Below are 23,756 nucleotides of genomic sequence, written 5' to 3' on the forward strand. Positions count from 1 at the left end.
CAATGAAACAAAGAGTGAAAAATTTAAAGGGGTCTGAATACTTTCCGTACCCACTGTATATATATATATATATATATGTATATATTATATATATAAAATAAGGTCTTACTAAAGCAATGCCGACATATAGTATCACGTTTCCAATCACTGACAACAAGAATTAAGAGAAATGAGATGTAAGACGTTTGGGACAAACATGATAAAACCATGAACTCCCAGAGAGAGTAAGGCCGCTGTGACTTGACTTGACTGATGTTGTTGTTGTTGCTGATTGATAGGCTAATGGAGATGTATATATAGATATCACAAATTGTTGTTGAACAAATAATCATAAATTATTTAGATTGATTAATTAACCTTTGATTTTTATTGAGACTGAAATGGCACCATTACTTTCAATAAATACAGACTCCCAACTCTCACTTTCCCTGCCCACGTTTGGCCAAATGTTGGCTAAAGGTCGGAAGTTAACATGGAAGAACACTGCTCATTTCCTGTTTCCAGTCACTCTAACCATGATGACAAAGGTAACCTTAACAAAGTACTTTTAACCCAAAAATATTAAACCCAACCATAGTGTTATCACAGCTTTGAGCAGGTGCTGTAAATTAAACTGTATACTGAAACTCTACTTTCATGATGGAGGTACCAGAAAGCCTAGTGGCACTAATGACATTGCTACACATAGATGCAGTCTAAATTAATAAAATATATTGGCTCTTCTTTGCCAACTCACCTTGGTGATGGTGTTTGTTTTGGTGTTTTGGTTACTCATGTGCTCACTGAGAAGTTAAACATTTCCATCTCTGTTGCTAATAAGCTTATGTTGCATATTGAAAGGAAGAAAGAAAGATGAACAAATCATATTTTTATCAAGTTGCAAAATACATGTCTCAAATACTAACACTGTCTCCCAGAAACATAAGGCTCACCAGATTATATTTTCCATGATCGGAAAATGAACCTGAACCAAACTGCTTTTCCTGCCCAAACCTAACAGACAGGTGGTCCACTTTGTATGCTCATCGTCCACCCCAAGCACCTCACTGTGAATCCAGTGCGGTAAATAAATGTTTCGCTTCTTTCACTCAAAACAACTCAAAACCATGTAGTCTCTGAACATTACCCAGCCAACAATAAAAAAAAAAAATCAATATAATTGGAAAAACTATTTAGTACTATGTGAACACAATTTGTGGGAGACAGAGTTGCAAATGTTCTGCTCCTTCCTCACAGGCTTTTGTCATGAACAATGGCTCGGTCTCTCAGGGGGTTGCTGCTCCATAGAAATGAGAAGAGTGGTACAAGCCAGATTGCATGACTACTGCTGTGTCTCTTACATACGGCTTTCCTAATTTTAAGCTACCACAGGTCAGCCCACTCCGTGTTTTGAGGTCATGTCTTCAGCCACGCTCTGCCAGGACATGACTGCAGGCATCACTTCCTTTGAGCAGAGAAACAACCCACTGTGTTGTTTTCTCTGTAATTTGATCCACATGAGAATGAAACTGAATGATCAAACCTATAGCTACGGGTCAGTCCCACAGTGCCTTATTAGTGGAAGAAGGTCATTAGTGCAACAGAGAAAATCTTTAGTGTCAGCAAAGAAACAATCATCTGAGAGCAGGCTGTTGCTGAAAGTGGAGCAAAGTTACATCACTGGACAGGCTTAGAGCATAAGGCTTGATTTTTTTTCTCAAGGAATACAAGGTGCCTCTGAATCCATCATCTGGTCTGAGTGTGGACCAATAAGACATTCTCAGCAAACCAAAAATAAAATGGCCCCTAATGTGTCTATGAAATCCTACTCATGTATTGTGGACACATCTGTATGTTATTCATTTTGATATCACAGCATTACAATGATTCACAAGTATTTCAAAAAACCTTAAAGGACATATTATGCTATTTCTCAATCTGAAACAGTAGCAAATCACTGTACATCTCTGAAGATTTGAACAAACCTTGAACTTGCCTGAAATTTGTTTCATTTTGAAGTTTTCTTGCGTATTGAAGCCAAAGAGCGACAGGTGTCTGTATTTCCATGGGTAAATTTCAAACAAGAACTGCTAATAGCTAATTTGGCATGCTTTTAACAGTGTCATTTTGCCAAAATGTGACCAAATGTATGCAAACAAATGGGACTTTAGTTATAGCCAGCATGGCAACATTATACTTCCTGTCTACACGATCGACTAAAGCATCATGGGAACTGTAGTTCCAACATTTAGAGCATGATTATTCCTTAAATAAGAGTAAGCAAGAGTAATTTTTTTACATGGTGCATCGACATATTTTTGTAATTACAGTACATAGACAAGGGGTCTTGTCTCAATTTTCTCTGCCTTAGATCATCCAAACATGGCATTATAAACAGATTCATAGTATACCCACACGCACATTTTCATGCATATTCACAAACACATGCACACTACAAGATATAGATACATACAGAAATACAGTACAAGATATGTCAAGCGAAGATTTAATGATCCCTGTGGGGAAATGTGGTATACATATGTACACCTACAAGCCTGTTTAAACATAAATATAAACATAAACACACATACACACACGCACACACACACACACACACACACAGACACACAAGCAGCCACACATAAACACAGTGCTTAGTTTGCCTGCTTTTGATCCAGTGGGCTCACAGACGCCTCTGTGTCTTTCTCTCAGCAAAGCCAGTTTATACAGCCATTGATTTATGAGGCTGCTGTATGCAGCCAAAACAACGCCTCTGACCTCTTTTCCCATAGTTCTCTCCTCTTCTGTCTATCAGGAGACGCTGAGTTTAAAATTATTTAATGAGTCAATCAGAATGTACTTTCACTGGCTTTGATTTGGGAATTTAAAATGTCTCATGATGAATCTTTGGTGTATCTTTAGGGGAATCAGACATTCTCAGGCCATATCAGCTTTACCACAACTGCTAAAACAATTGATGTTCTAGATGTTTTCTGTTACATTTTAACATCAGTGATCTAACTCCATGTGTTTTTACTTGTTTTAAGAGAAAACTCTCAAAACACCATTACAATATTAAATCTCCTACTATGATGGACACCATTTGTAGTTCCGAGAGTGCAGTGGAGCCAAGGCAGACTGATCTGGGCTACGGTTAGCAGAAGAGCCTCATGGGTAAGAAGTGTTTTCTGATGTTGGCCGAACAGAAAAGTGATGGAGGCCAACAATAGACCTCAGAGGGATTTTACATCATGTAGATGGGCGTGAAGGGTCATCAAGGGTTGTGCAGACCCTCTCACTCCTTTCTAGTGATTCACAGTTTAACTGTCCACACCTCCCACTCATTTATTTCTTTTCTCTTGATCTCTTGCCATCTTTTCCCCACTGGTGGCGGATTCTTTCCATCTCTGTCTCCAGTGCCATTTACTCTCAGACTATCCATCTGTAAACACTGGCACACATACTATGTGTCCACAATTACACACAGCCAAACATTGCAGAATCACATCAAGACTCTTATCAGAAGCACATGTCCTGGTTGGAATTTCTTTAGATCCTCAAATTGATAACAAAAAATAATCTAAATATGATGTTCTCTATTATGAGCACTGAAAAGCTAACAGTAACAGCACCAAAGGAAAAATGTCTCAATTCTGTTTCCTTAACAGCTGGGAAACAAAAATCAACCCCGAGTCACCTCAATTTCTCCTCCCAAAGATTGAGGAGAATAAGCAGAATTACTGGAAATTACATGTTGAACCAAAAGCCCATTTTATCTTAAACAGAGGGCCTGTGATGGACACAAAATATTATGGAGTGCTGGCAAAAGCTCTCAGTTGGCTTAACTGGTTCTGCCATCCTGCACAATTTCACATTACTTTATTATTCCAGTAAAATAGATTTTTTTCTTTAGCTTTTCTTTTAGTTTCTCAACTTTTTTTAATGGCTGTCATTTGTCAAAAGAAAAAGAGATAAACACACTTTCAGCAATGGGATTTAAAAAGGGAAAACACTGACTTTTTTTCTCTCCCAGAACTTTTGGATTAGTGTTGGTAACTCTTCTATTTTCACACAATGATTCTTAATTCCAGTTTAAATGTACCAAATATACAAGTGACGCTCTCTAATCTGTATATCTAACTGTCCACCATGCACTCATACAGTAGTCACACACACAAACGCACTCGCTCCATCATACTGTGCATGCTGACGCACCTACAATTGCAGTGAGCCATACTCACAGACATACTACACATGCTGACCCACCCACACAGCCACACACACATAACCGCCACGTGTGTGTGCGCACACACACACACACACACACACACACGCACACACACACACACAGTTTGATTAATTGTTATGTTAACATTTTAGGTTGTATCAAACGCATTTTGACACGTTTTGCCAAATATGGTACCTACTGTTTGATTTTGCACTAGTCCATGTGGCAATTTTGATAAAATTCTGATTAATTGTTCAGCCCTACTAGCTACCAATTACTTTGCAGGTCAAGATCTAATATTGAAAACATGTCATTAGCCTCCAATATAAAGTTATTTGTGATAGATTGCACCCAGTATATAATGTAGTTGCACTTATACACTTTATTTCCATACAACTTATAAGATAATAATGTACTTTTGTTTAGAACATTTACATACTTGTGACAGTACTTTTACTAGATACTTTTACTTAAGTAAAGAAAAGTCAGGTCACTAACTCTGTAAATGCCTTTACTAAACTTAACCTTGATAAATGTTTTTAATAGTTGTTTGTGTGCATGTAAATATAGATGAATATAGAAAACTACTTTTCACTCACTAAATTAAATTGCTGTGACCTGCAGTACAACTCTGCAAATGCACGGGCTGCTCTGCCTCCACGTCACAGGATTTTTGTGTTAGCAGAAATGTAGCAGAGTTGAAGAGGCCTCTCTCGTCCTCTGAAGTCTGGCTAAAACCGCCTGAGACAAGCTGGTTAATGACCTGAAATTCTGGAGGTTACTGCATGGTACATCTGTCTTTCCCTCTCCCACTGTCTGTCTCTCTCCTAGACTGCTTTTGCATTTCTTTGTAGTAGTGACGTGTGTCTCTTCCAATCTCATATTTTCTTGGATGCCTCAGGTTTTGGGTCACTGGCCGTGACATTCCGAGTTGAACATGTCACCTTGAGCTGTGCTGTGCGTAATGTCAGCATCAGACACAGAGAAAAATTAGTAGTGCATGGACGGGTATGCAAGTAGCCTCACACCCGGTGTATTTGTCTTCTGTACAGTAAACTTACACTCTAACAAACTGGACAGTTTTCCCTCTATCAACAGCCTTGGCTTATGATGCATAAGTGCATCATAAATCTGGTTAAAATCAGGTTTGTTGCACCTCTGATTATAGGTGTGGACACAAAGGAACTTTGTTAACCAAACCCAATAGTGATGTCTGGAGAACACTTATGCATCCCTACAGCATGGAGAGAAGACCACCAGAGGTCAGCAAAAACTGTTTTACAAACTGACTGCAAGTTGTTTTCTGACGATATTTTAAAGCCTTGAAAATCAATCACTTAACAAATGTGTTCCCTGTAATAGTAAATAATCACTACTTAATATTCCAGAAAGCAACTTGTTGTATCTTTTGTACCTAGTACCAGGATGTTCAACAGATGGTGGGAAAACATCTGGATTCTGTATGGTGAACAATGCTAAAGGGTACTATGGTAAGCTATTACTGTATGCAAGCTTTTCCCACATACAGTATCTAAGAGGGTCCACTTTTGTATCTTTACCATCTAAGTCAACAACTATGTAAATCAAAGGCGGCAGTCAACAAAACACTGAATTAATTTTGAGGTCCAGTGTTGAATTTGGATACATTTAATTAAATATCTTTGTAGTTGAGGCGGCCAATTAAAGAGCGTTTGGCTTCTTTCAAGCTAAAACTGCCAAATAATCAAAACGCACAAATTTTCATCAAATATTTCTAGAAATTTGTATTACCGCAACTTTATTAGTACCACATGTTCAGCAAATCTTTCAGTGCTGCATTAATAGTTGAATTTTTCATGACATATGGAGTTGACAAGAGTTGACTGGAGAGGTATGTCCGTTTTATGGCTGTGGGGCATGTGGGGGTGTTTGAAACTATCTTTAAGTGTCAGACTTTCTGAGTTCAGTTGCTGTGTGGGTGGATCCGGTTCGCAACACCATAAAGTCAGACAGTGTCAATAATGTGAATCACAGGACAGAACAAGTTAAGAAAAGTACACAAATCTCATAACTTATCATATCTTATCTTATATCACTGAAAAGTAAGTGCAAGTTTTGCCTTCATGTTGCCGGAAGGAAGATGTTTACCACATCATTTGAGTTGTTGCTGAAAACGTTAAACTTTTTTTTAAAATTATTTCTTTAAATACCTACTGTAAGTGATATTAACAGCTTTCTCATGATTAGTAGTGAGGATGTTGGTAGATGGCCAAAATTGGAGTTTTTTAAGAAAACATGCATTGTTTGTCACACAGTTTTCTCCCCTTGTGGTCAGTTGAAAGTTTTAAGTATTTAAAAAAGGCTAATTAATGTAATCGTCTGCAGAATGTTGAAAATCTTGAAAAGTCTTCTGCTCGCCCAGAATATTGGTCATAATTGATAAGTTCATACAACAAAAATGTTTGTATTTTCTACTTTTCATCTAAGCACACACTGCACAAAACTACACAAACTTCACACACACACACACACACACACACACACAGCTCCTACTTTGCTTCTGCAGTCACCCTGTTCCATCTTAGCAAATCAAGTAAGTCCAATTGATTAGTCACCCCTCTCTAAGCGCCTCCCTAATGTTGGAGCTCTGAGAGGCCGCTGAGCTTCCCACCTGTTCCGTGCAGATAGGCTGCCACAATGCGTGTTACGTCCACTGAAAAGCAACATGTGGTAACGTGCGGAAAGTCTTCATGCTGATGGCTTTCTTTTTCTCTCCCATTGGTTGGTTTAAAGGTCTGACTGGAAAGAATGTATGATAGAAGACTGTTAAGCCCAGCAACTCTGAAACAAACTGATAAGACCGGGGAAGCCACTGAGCTACCAAAACAGCTTACTAATTGAGTCCTCTGTCTCCTTTTCCGCTTTACTCCCAATTGTGTGGAGCCTCCCTTTTGTTTTGGCATGGTTTTAGTGGCTGCATGCTGTTGTGATTATGCCTCTGTTAGAAAGTTATCACACTTTAGAGGTGACTTTATCCTTAACATTTTTTTTTTTTTTAATACAAATAAGGGCACTTAATTGAAAGAAAATAGAGCATTTCTAAATACTGATAATAATTGGTAATGTATAAAAATTAAGTCTCGCTTCTTGGTGATAATGGAATTTAAGTATGCAAATTTATTCAATCAATGTTAGTTAACTGCCTGCACAAAGTGCTACATAATTAAATAATGGACGCACTTTTTTGCGTAAAACCTGTTATTTCAGAACCTTGCCAAACTGTCGACTAACAGATGAAAAACATTAGTTAACAGAGAAAGAGAGAGACCCATTAGCCTACTATCACACCCTGACATCTTGGCTACTAGAGATTGTCTGGGCACAATGCTAATATGCATTACACAAGAGTCTGTCAGGGATTCATGAAGTGAATTAGTCAGGTTAACAGGTCGGCTTGGCAGCTGCGAAGGCCTGGCAAGATGGCCAAGAGCTGTGCGTCTGATATATCTGAAGATGGAGACTAATAGTTGTTTTTAGTAAGAATAAATCAAACCGGTGGAATTTTGGTTTGGATTGTACAGTTGCAATGTCTAGAATCACTGCCTAAGTATGACGATTATTATTGGCCATATTGTACATGTACAAAACAAAACAAAAACAGAAAACAGTGTAAATGAGAATAACAAAGTCACAAATTTGGCTGTATTTCAACACAGTCGGCTATAGGTGATCACAGCTAAAAGATGGCCAAAAGAATGGCAGTTGATTGTTTCCAGCTACCACAATGGAGCTGGAAACAATCAATGTCCACATTTGCCAATGTGGACATTAGTCATAAGGCCAGAGAAATGGTCCCGCTTCCAAAATGATGCATAGTTCTGTACAGTATATGCAGTATAAAACAAAAACACACACAAACACACACACAGTAATATCACCGTAACAATACACTGCTCTCTCAAAAGCTTGGATTTCAGAAGATTTTTTTACTGCAGCAAAAACAACTGACCCAGAGGAGTAACACATATTTAGTCATATTTGAAATCAGTAACGCTGAGCCCGTTGTTGGAGAAGCTGAGTTAGGATTGGCAATTGGACAGTTCAAACCTCCAACACTGGAGACGGGGAGGCAGAAATGCAGCTTTTCACTTTTTGAGTAATTGTCTGAGAAAATGCTAAAAACGATGTGACTATTTTTTAAATTGCTTAAAAATTTACAAACAATGAATATAATATCAATATTAATGCCTTCAACGATTTTGTAATTAGTCATTTATCTTTTTAAAATGTGCCTTTCTATTAAAAATTAGTTTCCAACTGGACAACTTTGCAGGTTGTTTTAATAAATGTTGTGCATTCAGATGATTTTTCCACCCAAGGTTAAGTGAGAAAGAATCAACTTTGATATGTTTATGTATTCCTTTCTTTTAGTAGGGTTTCCTATCATAGACAGCCTAAATTAAGAAAAAGGAAAATCATTCAGGAGGCCTGACATAAGTGCAGCACATTTCTTTTAGAAACAGTAAATTCTGACTTTAAAAGCCTGTAAATTGGTGGTCTTTGCAGTGTGAATTAGATGTCTTGGCTTTATTATTTACTGTGATTTTTTTTGAAAATATTACAAAGACAAAAATAGAAAAAGCAGAAGAGAGAGAAGAGGAACTGTGGCTTATAAGGAAAACAGTGCAAAAGTTCAGATATATGCCTCTTCGGGCTTGCTTTGCTTGAATGTCTGTGAACTCCAGTGAAATACACGTAGAGCAAACGTGAACACAGGCAGACATTCATAGACGCACACTGTGACTTTTTCTGCATGACTGGAGGTACATGTCGCTAGCTGGTGCGGGGGCAGAGGGCAGATGGTGCCTTTGAGGTGGGAGGTTGAAATGTAGAAAGGTAGACAAGTGTGCGTATGAGCGTGTGTGTGAAGTGGGATGGGGTTGGGTCTGGGAGTGTTCACACACGGCTTTGGCGGAGTTGTTTGGAGCACAGCAGCATTTGAGGGTAATACACACTACTACATTGAAAATGTATTCTGCAGTTGTGTTTTTTTCTCTGAGCTGCATCATCTGGTTCACTAAACGGGTCGGGACTGGTATTAAACTCAGAGCCAGATCTTGTCTTATGAACCAGGGTTTCTTTATTTATTCCGTCTTGATGGTGAGAATAAGTTTTTTAAGCATCTTTGTACTCACACAATGTTAATATTCAACTAAAAGTAATTTTGTTTTGGGCATATTTTCACACTTAGCTCTTCCACCGACTATAGATTGTATCGCGTCAACACAAGATATTATGAGGTCCCTCTATAACTGAGGACTGTCTGAGGAAACAAATGAAGTTGTCTCTAATTAGAATTAAACCCTTTTTAAACCTACAGTAAATGTGACTCTGAAAGACTGATCCAGAAAAGGGAATAAGTAGGATGATGTCTCCATCTAGTGTTCAGAGCTCTCTTTTTTAGCATTACAGCTTTCTGAACGTCCACTGCAAATTTTCTTAAACAAGGAGAGGCAAGTTATTGCTTGATATTAACATTGATTCCCTGAATATCCAATCCCTGTGCATACCTTTTATTTAAATTTCAACTTCATGTAGTACTTTTATTAATGTTGCTATTTATGCAGAAAGAAACATGTTTATACATGTGTTTGGTTCTATAATTTGTGAATTGTTTTCCATTTTTAATAGCTTTATCTTTTTCTCTGGTACAGCAGTTGCAGGTGCAGAAAAAGTATCCAGATGCTTTACTTTTGTAAGGACAATGTAAAAGTATTCATTTACAAGTAAAAATTCTGAATTCAAAACTGTGCCTAAGTAAATGTGCAGTATTACAAAATCATTTTCAGAAAAATGTACTAAAGCACTAAAAGTTCTCAATCTGCTCTACAAATATTATAATATTGCCTATATTATTGAATTGTAATTACTGATGCATTAAATGTGAGTAGTATTTAAATGATATATCCGGTTGAGGTGGAGCTTATTTTAACAACTTTATATACTGTTAGATACTTTATTTGTAAAAAATATATTGGATTTTTTTGTCAATTACTTGTAAATTTAGCTATTGAATTAATGTAGTGGAGTAAATTGTACAGTAAGCAGTATTTCCAGTTGAAATGCATTGCAGTAGAAGCACAAAGTAGCAAAAGATAGAAATACTCAAGTAAAGTACATCAAAACAATATCATAGCTGTGATTTTATTACCAATGTGGTTATACATATACATTAGCCAGAGGCAAATGTTTGTAAGTATTCTACAATTATAAAAGTTAATAGTAAAGCATAAATACAATGTTTGTACATAAATCCACCTTGTCTACAGTTTTAAATGCTAATTCATTGTTAATATTGGTCCAATAAATGGGATCCTAATGACAACAAAGTGTCATGCTAGAGTAGGATGTAAATCAAGTGGGTTTTTTTGCATTAATGGCCCATTACCCTTCTATTTTGGTAAAGTTATTGTATTTGGTGAATAATTTGCTTGTGAATAAGCCATTCATTGCAAAGATTGCCTGTTAAGATTGTAGTACCAAAAAATGTGTTAAGACAAATATGGTGACAATCCAAAGTAAAACTTTATTTTTCTTAAACTGTAAAAAGTTTAAATTCAAATTAATTCAAATAGTTATTGTCCCTCCCACCACAGACCAAAAACATTTTTTTTTAACACTCCCTTCTTGCAGGAGGCTGCGCACCATCAGGACCAAAACCTCATAACCACAAGTCCAGTTTTTTCCCGACTGCAGTGGACCTCATCAACAAGGCACGCTACCCCGACTGACAGTCTCGGACAGACTCTTAATCCCCCACCCATAGCCGCTAGACCTTACATTTACACACATCCTGGACTATTGTCCCTTACCATTGTACATAGTATACATACTGTCAACTTTTGGACATCTGATGATCAATATTTTTCCACACACTGTACTGAACCATACAGGCTTCCCTCTTTCCCTTTCTCAGAGTTATCTTGTACATATTTATATTATCGTGTATTTTAACATAATTTGTATTGTAATGTATCTATTTTGTATTTATGTTCTATCAGTTCTTGGCTTTGAGTATTCCATACAGTACATACAGTATATTGTGTTTGGATTTTGACTCATCCACAAGTGAACGTCAGGACAGTGACAGGAAATGTGCTGGCATCTTTGAACCATTTTGTTTCTACTTCTTTCTTGCCCAGCTCCCAAAGTTTATTCAGCAGCCGAGTCCCATTTTTGGCTGTAGTCAAGATGTTTTTGTTGTCTGTTTTTTTTTTGACATTGTGCCGTCCATAAACCAGAGACTGGGATAACCGACCGAGCACCAGCAGGGAGAGAGGGAATCCCTTTCATCTTCATTGAGCACCATAATGCTCTACCAGCCTGCTAACACTGCTCCACCTACATCCAAAGGACTGGGGTTTTCCAGCATCATATATGCAATTATTATTGCCACTTCAAATACATAGCAATCATTTATTAGCATGGAAAAGTCCAGCAGGCCTGACACCTCATACCTGTTTTCTACAGGTGTGACAAGGATGTTTTGGTCATTTATGTCTCCATGTAATATTCCTGTAAAAGACACCACAGAGACAATTAGTATGTGTGCCTTTAAATGTTTTGTAAGAACTGTTTTATTTATTTAGATTAGCATGCACCCAACATAATTTAACAAGCAGAATCACAAACAGAGTATGACAGTAACCCAAAGAAATACAGAACATGATGTATGTATTCTTCTGTCTTACCTTTTTGGAATGAGCTGATTTTGGGCTGCACGTACAACTTATATTGTTGAATGACTGCTCTGACCACTACCTGTAGGGGATCTCCATCCATCACTGATAGTTAGCCCTCTGTGAGAGAAATGCTGGATAAACTCCAATGTATACCATCCTTTTTTTTATAAGACATCCAAATTTGGAGATGCCAGCTGAAACAAATGACATTGTTTTTAATATTAGATATTTTTGCATGCTACTTATTGATACTTTAAAGCTGCAATAATCAGTATAATTAGTCTGACATACTTCAGCCCTATCAAGTTGCAATCCATTCTCATGAATGGGTTTATATGATATTGTATGAAAAATAATGCACAGCAATTTGTGAGATATCTGCCGGATGGACACGTGACAACCGGTCACATGACAGTTAAGTTTAGTGGCCTTTACAGCTAAATTTAGCACAGAAAAGGTTACTGTGTGCTTTAACCTTTTTTTCTGTGTGACGGCACTTTCAGCGACCATTGCAATTGAGTTTAGCCTCCAAAGGTGACATTGATGAGGCGGCAACAGTCAAGTCCTCTTAAGTAGTACTCCCGGGACGGAAGCACTTGTTTCCTTGGTGAAAGTCTTGTGTTTTCCCCAATAAATACGTGGTATACAAAATTACAGTGCATCACTTTTTGTAGGTATATATACGAATGGCTCATGAGAACAACCTGAAAGTTGACTAACGTGTTATCCAATGTTCACTCTCCCTACAGTAGCTCTAAAGAATACTCTTCCATGAGCACAACAGCTGTATGAAGTAAGGGAAGATCTCACGCATAGGCCACCTGCTCCAAAATATCTATAAGCTGAAATATTTGACATTTGAACTTACTTGTTGCAATGTCCTATCCACGAAGGCAGCCAACTTGCAGTCATTAAAAAGATCTTGCCTTGTGACTGGAGATTCTGCAATGGTTTTTCCTGGGAGATAGGTCAGCAACCTTACACAGTAGGTCTGAGTACCATGTCCAAAGTCTAATAAGGTTTAAAAACAGAACAAACATTGTCAGTCATAATTCTAAATGGTCTGGTTTTACTTGAAAGAATTAAAGAAATTCATGATTTACCGTTTATTAATGGACAAAAGGCCTTGCCTGTGTTTTCTATTGGGTACTTGACACCAGAGCTAGTGATGCTGGTTTCTATTATGACTTTTGTTTAATCAGGTAATCTCACTGAGATCAAGACCTATTTTGCAAGAGTGTCCTGACTACGGCAGAGCAGAAAAACAGCCAGACATAACAAAAGGACATCACAGACATCACTTCGTAGTTTAAAATCAGCCGGTGGGATGGCACGTTTTTTCAATTTGCAAAAGGTGCAAAGTAGCAGAAGGCCGATTTTCTGAGTTAAACATTCCTGGGATCTGGACTGTTGAGCAGTGGTTTTAGGTTTAGAAAGATATGTGAAATACTGAGACAGCTTTTGCAGAAGACCTTATTAAATAAAAAAGAATGAATGTAGATGAATGGAATTTTTCATGCCATTGCCCGCGTAGTGAGTTACCCAATCTCACACATTCTCAAATTACATCATACATTTGTGCAGAGTAAAGGTAAGAACATTTAAGACCATTGTGAATTAAATTTAAGACCTACTGTATATCACAATATAAAAAACAAAGTCTGGAAACATTGTCTGAAACAATTCCCCGGTTTCCTTATTGGCACAACATTAATTTTAACTAGAATCAGTGACAAAATATTACATATAAATAGTTGATCATTAGTGCATGAGCTCGGATTTCTAAACCAACAAAACAGGACATTTGTGTTAACAAATAAGCCACAGAACAACAATGGAAGAAGAAAAATTAAACAAGCCATCATACTCCGTAGAGGTGTAACAGTAATACGTTTGGGATACTCCAGTCTTGATCTAAGCCCTGTCTGTGAAACTGACAGTGTTTAGATATAGCTGAGCTTTTAAATAGATGTTTTCTGCACTAGCCATTTAATAAATAATATGCGCTGCTTACCCACTGTCTTCCAGCAGATAATGTGAGATGAAGCTTCTTCTATCTTTGAGTAGGAGCTAGACAAACCAGACTAACTACTAATTTCAAACCTCCATACTACATATCCATACATAAGTACTGGATATGTCTTGTCAGTGTCAAGGCAAAACAAATTCCAATATGACACAATTTAATACGATCAACCATAAAAACCTGGAGCACATTATACAACCATTGTGACATAGATTGTATTGTAAAATCTAAAAGAAACAGTTGGAGCTGTTCAGGATCTTGCAAAGTTTGCTGTGATTAAACCATATAGCCTTATAGAGACGACTAGACTATAGTGTACAGAGAAGTACCTCCACTCTTGGTTATGGGTAACCAGAGTACAAAGTCACATTCACCATAACATCTGTGGGGGCAGTGGCTTATAAACTGTTCCATACTAGCAGCCTAAAATCAGCTTTTTTATCTGCCTTTATATGGTTAACGGTTTTTAACTGCTTTTTAATGTTTTAATTTCTTAGCTTAGCTAGCAGCTAACCAGCAGGACAAAAACTACAAAAACAAACCAATAAGGTGTACAACATAAGTTCACACTGGTAGATATGTGACAGCCTAAACAAGAGGCAGAGACAGAGGAGCAGCAAAACTACTTTTTGTAATTTTACCAAAGAACATTTTTGTGGTGGCTACGAAGGACTTTTGTTTTGGATTAATATGAATATGTATTTCCAAATGCCTTTTGACAGCATTGGTTTGAGCAATGATGAATGAAAAACTTAATTGATTGATTGATTGATTGATATCTTTATTTCGAACATGCAAGAGAAAGTGTATAAAAATAAAAATAGTAATAAAAAGAAATAATAAAACTAAAAAAAATTGGAGACTTAACTTAATTTTGATTTAAAAAAATGAATTTATTATTTCAACATGTCAGGGAAATTATTGTCAGACATTATTGTTGTGATTGCACATAATGTTTACAGAGTTCTGCTACTGAAAGAAAAAATAAGTAAAGACTTTATAAAAGAAGGCACAGGTAGTTTATAGTTAAAGACAGTTTCTTAAATGTAAAAACTGGTCAGTTATGGTTGCCAGAAAGGTTCTCTTCATTATGTTACTTACTATACAGCACGTTGCCCTAAATGTCTTTGGAGTCCTTCTGTTAGTTATTTTGTAAATTCTTTTCCTTTCACAGTGCATGATTCATAGTAACCATAGAGTACCAATACGTCCTCTTGCACAACGTTTTTTGCTAGCTTACCCATCTCTTATTCAGACACACTGCTGTATTTCAACACCAAAATGTCTGAATCTCAAGAGAAAAATGTGTTGTTCTTTAGCTGTAAAAACAAAAAATTGTTTTATTCTCCCTGTGCGTCAAAATTTGTGAATGGATTACCTTACATATTTCTCACTTCCTTTCAGTGAATTGAGCTGCACTCTGAAACCACACCTTCTCCACCTGCTCCTTTCCAAGCTCCCAGAGTTGTTTGAGAATGTGGACGCCCTTCCTAGATGTAACCATCAGATACTCTGCATTTTCAGGATGCAAGATCACAGCGCGACGAGCTAAAACCAACGACTGGCAGAAGCGGGACAGCACCAGCACATAAAGACAATCTTTCTCTGCCTTGTTGAGGGGAAGGACACTTTCCCAGCCTGCAAGGACAGGTCCACCCACCTCAATGGGTTTAGGGTGCTCCACCATCATGTACATGATAGTGATAGCTAGCTCATGGATGTAGTAGCCACTGTTCATGTCCCCAAAGTCAAGGATGCCAGAAATCCTGTGGCCGTCACTCTCGTCAGGTTGTACAAGCACATTGAGGTCATTGAAGTCACCATGGTTAATGCCTTAGAAAAGAAAGAAATCAAATGTTGTTTATGGGAACTAAAATACATTATCACATGTGAATGCTGTATAAGGTGCCAATGAGCTGTGACAAGGGAGGTGAGTAGAGTGCTTGCACTTACCAGCTCCCTTTCCAAATGTTTAAAAGTAAATATCATACTCACACTTGCGGAAATTGGAGCGATTAGGGACCACAGAGGTCTTGTACTGATGAATGACGGACTTCACAGCCTCCTCAAGAGGATCTCCATCTAGTAAATTGATGTATGCTTCTAGGAGGGGAACATTTGACAGACTCCATATGAAGTTCTTTCTCTGCAGCACGCCGAGATGAGGGTGCTCCATCTAGGGGGAAAAACAAGAATAATACCAAGACAAAACAAGAAAAAGACATGACAGAAGTATAAGTAGGATAGTACAGTTCCAGAAGTCCAGCTTCATGCTGAATGAGCAGTAAAGGGCTAATCCTTCATCATATATCCATATCTTAATTACATTCTAGATCCTAAAGAACTTCAATTCAAAACAACAACAGTAGTGGTAGTCTTTTTTAATATTTCTTCTTCTTTTCATTCATTTCTGTGGGTCATCATGATTAGGTACCAGGAAGTAAATCAAATAAAAGCGAAACAACAACAAGGGAAAAAAAAAATTTCACCAAATCAGAGTTTCATTAAATGTTCCTCTATTTTTACATACTATGCTTCCCTCAATAATTATTATTGATTATGCCGACCCAGCCCTACCAACCCACCTCCCTACTAATGGAAGATATTGTCACTTAAGATAATTTCATAAATTTCTTTTATAAATTATAGTAAATTATATAAACTAAAGTTTTCAGGAGTGTTCTCATACCTCTTGTAGGATTTGGTCCATTCTGGCTGCCATCTTGCCGGTTTCATAGAGTAACTGTGGTGTTAGAGGAACCTTGGAAATAGTGGTTCCAGGCAAGTAAGTCAACAGCCGCACCAGATACTTCTGACAGCCATAGCCACAATCTGCCAAAGATAAAGACAGAATTAGTGTAACAGTCGGCACACCAAAACTTACTTAAAAGTAAGTAACTTTACTTCCGACACTTAAAAAGAGAATTTCGGCCAATTTTTAGGTTAATATTGATCGCTATGAATACGCGAGTACAGTCAATAGAAAAACAAACAAGCCGAATCGATGCGGTCCACACAGAGGAGTTGCAACTATGTGTACAAGCTTCCGCTGAGCTAAAACGGCAGTTGTCGGGGCTAATTTTAAAGTGTCTTTGTGCCTCTTAACAGTTCAAATATCTGTGTGCAACATGAAAAAGGTCCTTATGTGACAACAAGATGCGTTTTCAACTCAGACATTGTTTAAATACACCCACCCTGTCTCTATCCCGCCGGTAGCTATCTTTCCCTGCTTTCTGTTAGCTGCCCAATGTCATGTTGCACAGACATTTTAATTGCATTTTGTGTCTGTTAAGAGGCACAAAGGCGTTATATTATAGGCAAATATGCCCCGACAACTGCAATTTAAGCTCAGTGGAAGCTTGTTGAGGAAGCTGCAGCAATTCAAGTTTGCCAGAACCGGTTCAGGTCGGGATTATTTTTTTCAATGACTGTACTGCATATTTATAGCGATCAAGATTAATGTAAAAATTGGCCAGAATTCTCCTTTAACATGATTTCGAGCAAAATCCATCACAACAGTGGAGCCACAATATTAGCCTAATGTCAGTTCAAACATAGGCTTATTGTGTTAGTTGTAGTGGGTGACTTAGTATCCAACGAGCTATTAAACATTATAATCAATAATTATAATCATGACTCAGCATTATCTGTATTTAGAGAAAATAATCACTTCATTCCATGTTTAAAGTAAATAAAAGCACTGCCAGCCTACTTACTGGCATTCCACAACAACACATATCCCATACAAGTATAGTTATGGCTGTATTAATTTGTTTCTCTCACTATGACTCTAGAGTAGTTACTCGCTCCAAAGCTAATCGCTGTCACTCTCTCACTTCTCCCTCGCTCTATCACACACACACACACACATGCACACAATATTTATTGCTTTTGAGGAGCAACCAATATTAAAAGTTCCAAAACATGTTGTTCGTATGGATCCACTAGACATAATATCTACATACATGGCATCTGATTGGAGGCTAGTCTCACTTTGTCCCACAGCAACATTAAAAGAGTTTAGATGTGCGTACATTGTTTCTGTTAATAATGTATTGTATTAAGTGTCCATTTCATTATAATATTCAGATTTATCATAAATAATTGAAAATGCACAGGTGTTTTAAGTTCCATTAAAGAGGGGTGCAGGTGGGTTCACATTTGACCATTTAAAGATTTACTTGAAAGTAATGCATTAGTTACTTTTATAATTTGTAACTGAGTATCTAATTTAGTTACTTTTTGGAAAAAGTAACTAGTAACTATAACTACTTTTAAAAGAAACTTGCACAACACTGGCAAACACGCACACAGACTACAATACTGATGTATAATATGGAGGATCCTGTGAATTTGTTACTGTCAAGTGTCAATTTAAATTGAAGGTGACAAATCTATGCACCAGTTATTGTTCAATTGCATACAATATGCATATAAAAACATAAAAAAACTTTTGCCTATAATAATGATCCATTTTCTGATGGCCTATGATGTGTACAGTACAATCCATCGTTGCAGCCAAATTAGAGTGCATTTCCCTTTTTGATTGCTAGATAACATTATTCATCAGGTGTGACCTGTGTGACTAGTCTCATACCTACTTCTTCCAGGCTCATGAGCTGTCCGGAGGCAGTGGGTAGGGGTGTTTGGGCAGGGAGACCATGCTGGTGCAGGACGGTCATTGCATAGTTCTGCATCTCAATCAGGGCAGTGTTCTTACTGTCTTCTGAGTTCATTATCTTCAGGACGTACTCGCCACCCTCAATGGCGACCACGTAGACATTCTGGTCATCATAGCTCGGCAAAGAGCGGATTTCTGAAGGCGTCAGCCTGAAGACCCTCTCCATTATCTCAAACAACTGAGACTGGCTGAAGTTGGGCTTGGTATGCTTCGATGACATTATTGCTTAATGAAAACTACAAGCAAAAACAAAAAAAAGGACTTTGTTTACAGATACTCATGAAATAAAAGCATCACAGTAACCTATTGTAAATTTATAACAATTTAAAATACACATTTTAGTCTGAAAATGGCAAAAGGGGTGTTACAGCATGCTCCATGCCTCTTTAGGAATAATATAAATATTTTGCCATTATTATGTTTATTCATTCTGAAGGTTGTGTGATTCCCCTTAATAGTGCTGAAGTGGTTTGTAAATTCTTAAAAAATTTCAATCAGCGGTTGATTAATTAACAATTTCGTTATTCCATGACTTAATTTATTGAATAAAAATGACACGGATGTGAAAAGTCCAGCTTCTTGAATGTAAGGCTTTGCAGTTTTATCATGTCTTTGATAAAAGCTAATAAAATAAGATTTATTAGGCTCTGGGAACCTGTCATCACCATTTGTCCCTTTTTTCTGATTTAGTATAGGCTTAACACTGAATGATCACTAAAACGGAAACATCTTACTTGGTTCCAGCCCAACTTCCTATCAAGTTTGAAAAACAACTACCGCACCACTGCAGGGGATGGGAAGGTTTTAAACATTTTAATGTGAATGGTATCATATGCCTGGCAAAGTCTGGCTTTCGATCTGGGTATGGTTGTGTTACAGCTACCTATAAGGTACTAAATAACAATACATCCAGATTGGATACCAAACAACACTATGCTGCTATATTTATTGACCTTGCCAAAGCTTTTGACTCTGTTGACCACAATACACTCAAACACAGACTTGGCAGCAGTGGTGTCACTGATCACTCACTGGTTTTGTTTAACAATTATCTCTCTCACCGGGTGCAACGTATAAGATTTGAAAACTGTTTCTCCCATTCTCTCCCGGTTTTACATTAATAACATTCCTTAGGCAGCTGCCAATTCACTCATTCACTTGTATGCTGATGATATAGTTTTAATACCACTGCTCTTCCCCTGATACTGTTCAAGCTACACTTCTTCCAACTAAAGCAGTTTTTTTTCTAACTCATACTCCTCTCAATACCTCCAAATAGGGCTGCACGATTATGGCCAAAATGATAATCACGATTAATTATCACAATTATTTGTTGATATAACCAAAACAAATTTTATTGTCACATAGTCTATTTATAACTGCTTTCACATCTATACATTCCTATTATGCTGAAGTTGTATGTTGTATATACATACAGCTGCAACACATGTAAATGAAAATTATCTGAAATAAATAGCCTAGGCTGTATAAAAAAAAAAGTGTTTTTGAGAAAGCTCCTTCATTTGTTTTCAACAATAACTGATTAAAAGAGCTAGGGAGAGAGGGGGAGTGCAATGGACGTACGCTAGGCTGCTCACAGAGTGATGGCTGACTCATTATTGAATGGGTCTGGCACGGGTCAAATGACGGGTCAAAATAGCTGAACACGCCGTGTACATATGAAATGTCTGTATTGTCACTGCACTGCATTGTTATGAACTATGATATTCTGACCATGGGTCACATCTCTCGCCCAGGTCCAGCAAGCTCCGTCTCACACGCTATTACTCTACAAATTCAAGTGAGTTGCATTCAATAACTCCTGTGTTTTTCGCCGTGGCCGCCCCAACAGAAGAGTTACCCGCGGAAACAGTTGGCACAAATACAGGTTTGCCTCTCATGCTTACAATATACAGGTTAAAGGTTAAATAAATAAAATAAAAATGCTACAATGGCAAAAGCTGCAATCTAAGGTCAGGGCTAACAAAATGACCATTCTACCTATGTTAGATTATGGTGACACTATAAACAGGGTTGCTTGCAAGACCACTGTATCAAAACTCAACACGCTTTACCACTCCGCTATCCAGTTTGCCACAAATACCCCCTGCAATACACACCACTGCACCCTTTATTCATCAGTCCACTGGCCCTCCCTTCACACTTTCTGTAAGATTCACCGGTTCATTTTCATTTTTACATCGGCCTATTACCTCCTTATTATACCACCTGCTACAGCCAAAGCCTGAGTTCATCTTCAATTAATCATTCCCAAAACCAACCGACTGCTCACAACTGGAATGCTCACTATGTTATTGTCAAGTGAAGATGTGGGTTGCGCATGCGAACTACATAACGAAATTTATTCACTGCTGGCTACAAGCTAGCAATCAAACCCAACAAGGTTTTCACTTGAATGGTGGTTTGAGTTGCTGTTAAAATCAAACATGGATAGCTAAAACGTTTTTGAAATGATTTCCATCTTCAGTTATTGTTCGTAATGAGATACGTATTATTTCATGGATTTCACAAATTTCTGTATGACAGTTATGCTGTAAATTGTTTAAATCTGAGCATGTGCAACTCACATCTGCACTTGCCCAGAGCCGGTCTGAACTGTCTATGGTCTGACTTGACTCCTATGCTCAACTCGCATCGGGTACAACCATAGACAGTTAAAGAATTGGACCAACATATCCCGTTGTAGCTGTGCCAAGAGAAATCTCAATCATTCCCAATCAGCAGAGACAGAGAGCATAGGTACACTGTGTGAGATAACATAGGCAGAGGCTAATTATTCCTAACTAAAATGCTAGTTAACGTTCGTAATTAAACCTAAACAGCTAATGTAAGTCCAAACTGTCTGCGAGCTTCTCCTGTAATACACGTTGATTTCTCTACTATGTGACAGTAAGTCACTTGGTTATGACACAATCGTTAGCCCATTTTAATAAAAACGTCTGCTACGGAGCCATAACGGGAGGTAACGGAGCCTTTTATACATTGTTGTGTTTCTTTAGGAATAAACAACAGACAAATAGAGTCTTGAAACACTTCAGATGTAAAGTTATTCACTGTCAAAATGGCGCCAAAATGAATGGCAGTCAACGGGATGCTAACAGATGTTGGCTTGGTAAAATGGCAAAATGGCGCCATAGGGAGCTTTTGTTAGAGAGGAGAGGCTTACCCCCTTGGGTATGACACGTTATGTCGTAAAACGTTTAAATCTGAGCATGCGCGACTCAAATCTGCACTCGACTTACATTAGGGAGCGACAAACCCCATTTCATCCCCCTATCCCCCCAATATCATCAGCCTCCCGTGGTGGTAAAAGAAAGCCAAAGCGTCAGGCTGATTATTGATCCAGGATCAAGGATAGGCTGCAGGAAATACAGCAGGAGAGAGAGAGAGGGAGGGAGAGGGGGAGATAGAGAAGGGGAGGGAAAGCAAGAGTAGGGACATACACAACATTTTTTGCAATTACCTGCGCCAATTTTTCCAAAATCTCCCATAGGAACAAAGCGCTATTTTGATTTGAAACAAACAGCTCATGCGGCAACATGAACCCTTTTAATTTGACTTAATTTTCTCCAGATATTGTAGACTACATGCTGTAACTGGCGTTTTTTGTTATTAAGATTTGTCATATTCCAAAAGTCCAGTAGCCTTCATATGAAATTGAATTATCCCACTGTCACCATTTCAACAGTGATTCATTTATTTTTCACATGATTTATTAGTTTTTCATCATTCTCATTCATCTTCATTGCACTATTGCCTCAACCTGTCTGTGTTGTTTCTGCTTATAGTGTGTATATATTAGTGTGTATATATTGTTTGGTTGTTTTGTTTGTGCAAGTATATGGTGAGCAATGATGATCCAGAGCAAAATACCTCGTATGTGTCCTCATACCTGACAAATAAAGCTGATTCTGATTCAATGTTGGATAGTCAGTACGCTCAAAAAAGTAAGCAATAAGATGCACTCCTCTTCAGCTGTCATTTTGATCTGAATATCAGCCGTCTCTGCTTCTCCCTGTTGAGTGAGCGATGTATTGCATTTCACGCATCGGTCGTGACGCTTGCGTCCGACGTGTAGACGATGAAAGGGAGCGCGTCACTTGCGTGGACTCTGTAACGGCCCTTATAGCTTGAGAAGTTATACAGACGCCCCTTTAATCAACACACCATATGGTACGCCAGCAACATGCATGAATCAACAGCTGTTAACATGCATTATTAACGTCAGTAAACCTACCTTCCTATGGGGAAAAAAACGCAGGAAATAGATAAAACGTCTCCCCCGTCAGCATTAAATTGTGCACGTGGACCCCGACCTGAATAGCGATCTTCCTGAACACGACGTGTCACTGCCCAATGTGAGGCGAGTGCAGATTTGAGTCGCGACGAGTGAAGCTGTGAGTTGCGCATGCGTCACTTTTGCGACAAGTAGCATACAAGATGCTAACGAGAGACGTATGTAATGTCAAAACAGGAAAAATGGACCTACAGTACGTAACGAAGTTTGTTCACTGCTGGCTACAAGCTAGCAATGAAACGCAACAAAGGTTGTCAGTTGAATGGCGTTTTGAGCTAACGTTATCAATCAATCATAGATAGCTAAAACGTTTTTGAAATGACTGATATAGCTTTGCTACTACAAGCGAGCAATCAAACACAACAAAGGGATGACAGTTGAATGGTGTTTTGAGCTAACATTAGCAATCAAACAACATAGCTAAAACGTTTTTGATATGATTTCCATCTTCTTTTAGTGTTTTTATTGAGAAAAGGTTATCATTTCTTGTATTTCACCAATCTCAGGATGACAGTTATGTCAGGATGACAGTACATGCGCAACTAACCTCTGCACTCGACCAGAACCGGTCTGACTCGAGTCTCATCGGGTATGACGCGTTAGGCCGTAAACCATTTACCAATGAGCATGCGCGACTCAAACCTGCACTTTGCACTCGCCTCACATTGGGCAGTGACAACCTTTCTTTAACTGTCTATGGTGACACCATAGACCTTTATATGTCTATGGTGACACCCACCATGTAAACCCAGAAACTGTTTTACACCTTTTTTGGTATTGTTCATACTCCAGAAGATTTTGGC

The 23,756-nt window shown here is 38.0% G+C and overlaps 1 protein-coding gene, 1 long non-coding RNA gene and 1 pseudogene across 3 annotated transcripts in view; all 3 read right to left on the reverse strand.

Annotated features, from left to right (window-relative positions):
• The window catches only part of LOC117950501, a 786,205-nt gene that overhangs the window by 756,279 nt on the left and 6,170 nt on the right, over positions 1-23,756 (reverse strand). The window lies entirely within an intron of this gene.
• On the reverse strand, positions 10,580-13,600 carry LOC117950493 (annotated as a pseudogene).
• Positions 15,120-23,518, reverse strand: hykk.2 (hydroxylysine kinase, tandem duplicate 2). 2 transcript variants are annotated; one of them, XM_034881600.1, is made up of 6 exons: positions 22,902-23,141; positions 20,368-20,375; positions 18,552-18,874; positions 16,644-16,786; positions 15,950-16,130; positions 15,120-15,787 (listed from the first exon to the last, which is right to left on the reverse strand). In XM_034881600.1, the coding sequence occupies exons 3-6, from the start codon at positions 18,853-18,855 to the stop codon at positions 15,345-15,347; spliced, it is 1,071 nt and encodes a 356-aa protein (XP_034737491.1). In that variant the 5' UTR covers positions 18,856-18,874; positions 20,368-20,375; positions 22,902-23,141; the 3' UTR covers positions 15,120-15,344. The 2 variants fall into 2 exon arrangements, with proteins under 2 accessions (XP_034737491.1, XP_034737492.1); XM_034881601.1 differs by lacking the exons at positions 20,368-20,375; positions 22,902-23,141 and adding an exon at positions 23,501-23,518 and having other exon boundaries at positions 18,552-18,871.

The sequence above is a fragment of the Etheostoma cragini genome, chromosome 9 (genome assembly GCF_013103735.1).
Source record: "Etheostoma cragini isolate CJK2018 chromosome 9, CSU_Ecrag_1.0, whole genome shotgun sequence".
Classification (NCBI taxonomy): Eukaryota; Metazoa; Chordata; class Actinopteri; order Perciformes; family Percidae; genus Etheostoma; species Etheostoma cragini.

Bases quoted from the DNA above. Each gene is read 5' to 3' on its own strand.
- hykk.2 (XM_034881601.1), bottom strand. From the start codon at position 18,855: ATGTCATCGAAGCATACCAAGCCCAACTTCAGCCAGTCTCAGTTGTTT. The intron at 16,131-16,643 runs GTATGAGAACAC...TTTTCCCCCTAG, and splicing joins TGGACCAAATCCTACAAGAG to ATGGAGCACCCTCATCTCGG. The intron at 15,788-15,949 runs GTGAGTATGATA...TTCTTTTCTAAG, and splicing joins TCGCTCCAATTTCCGCAAGT to GCATTAACCATGGTGACTTC.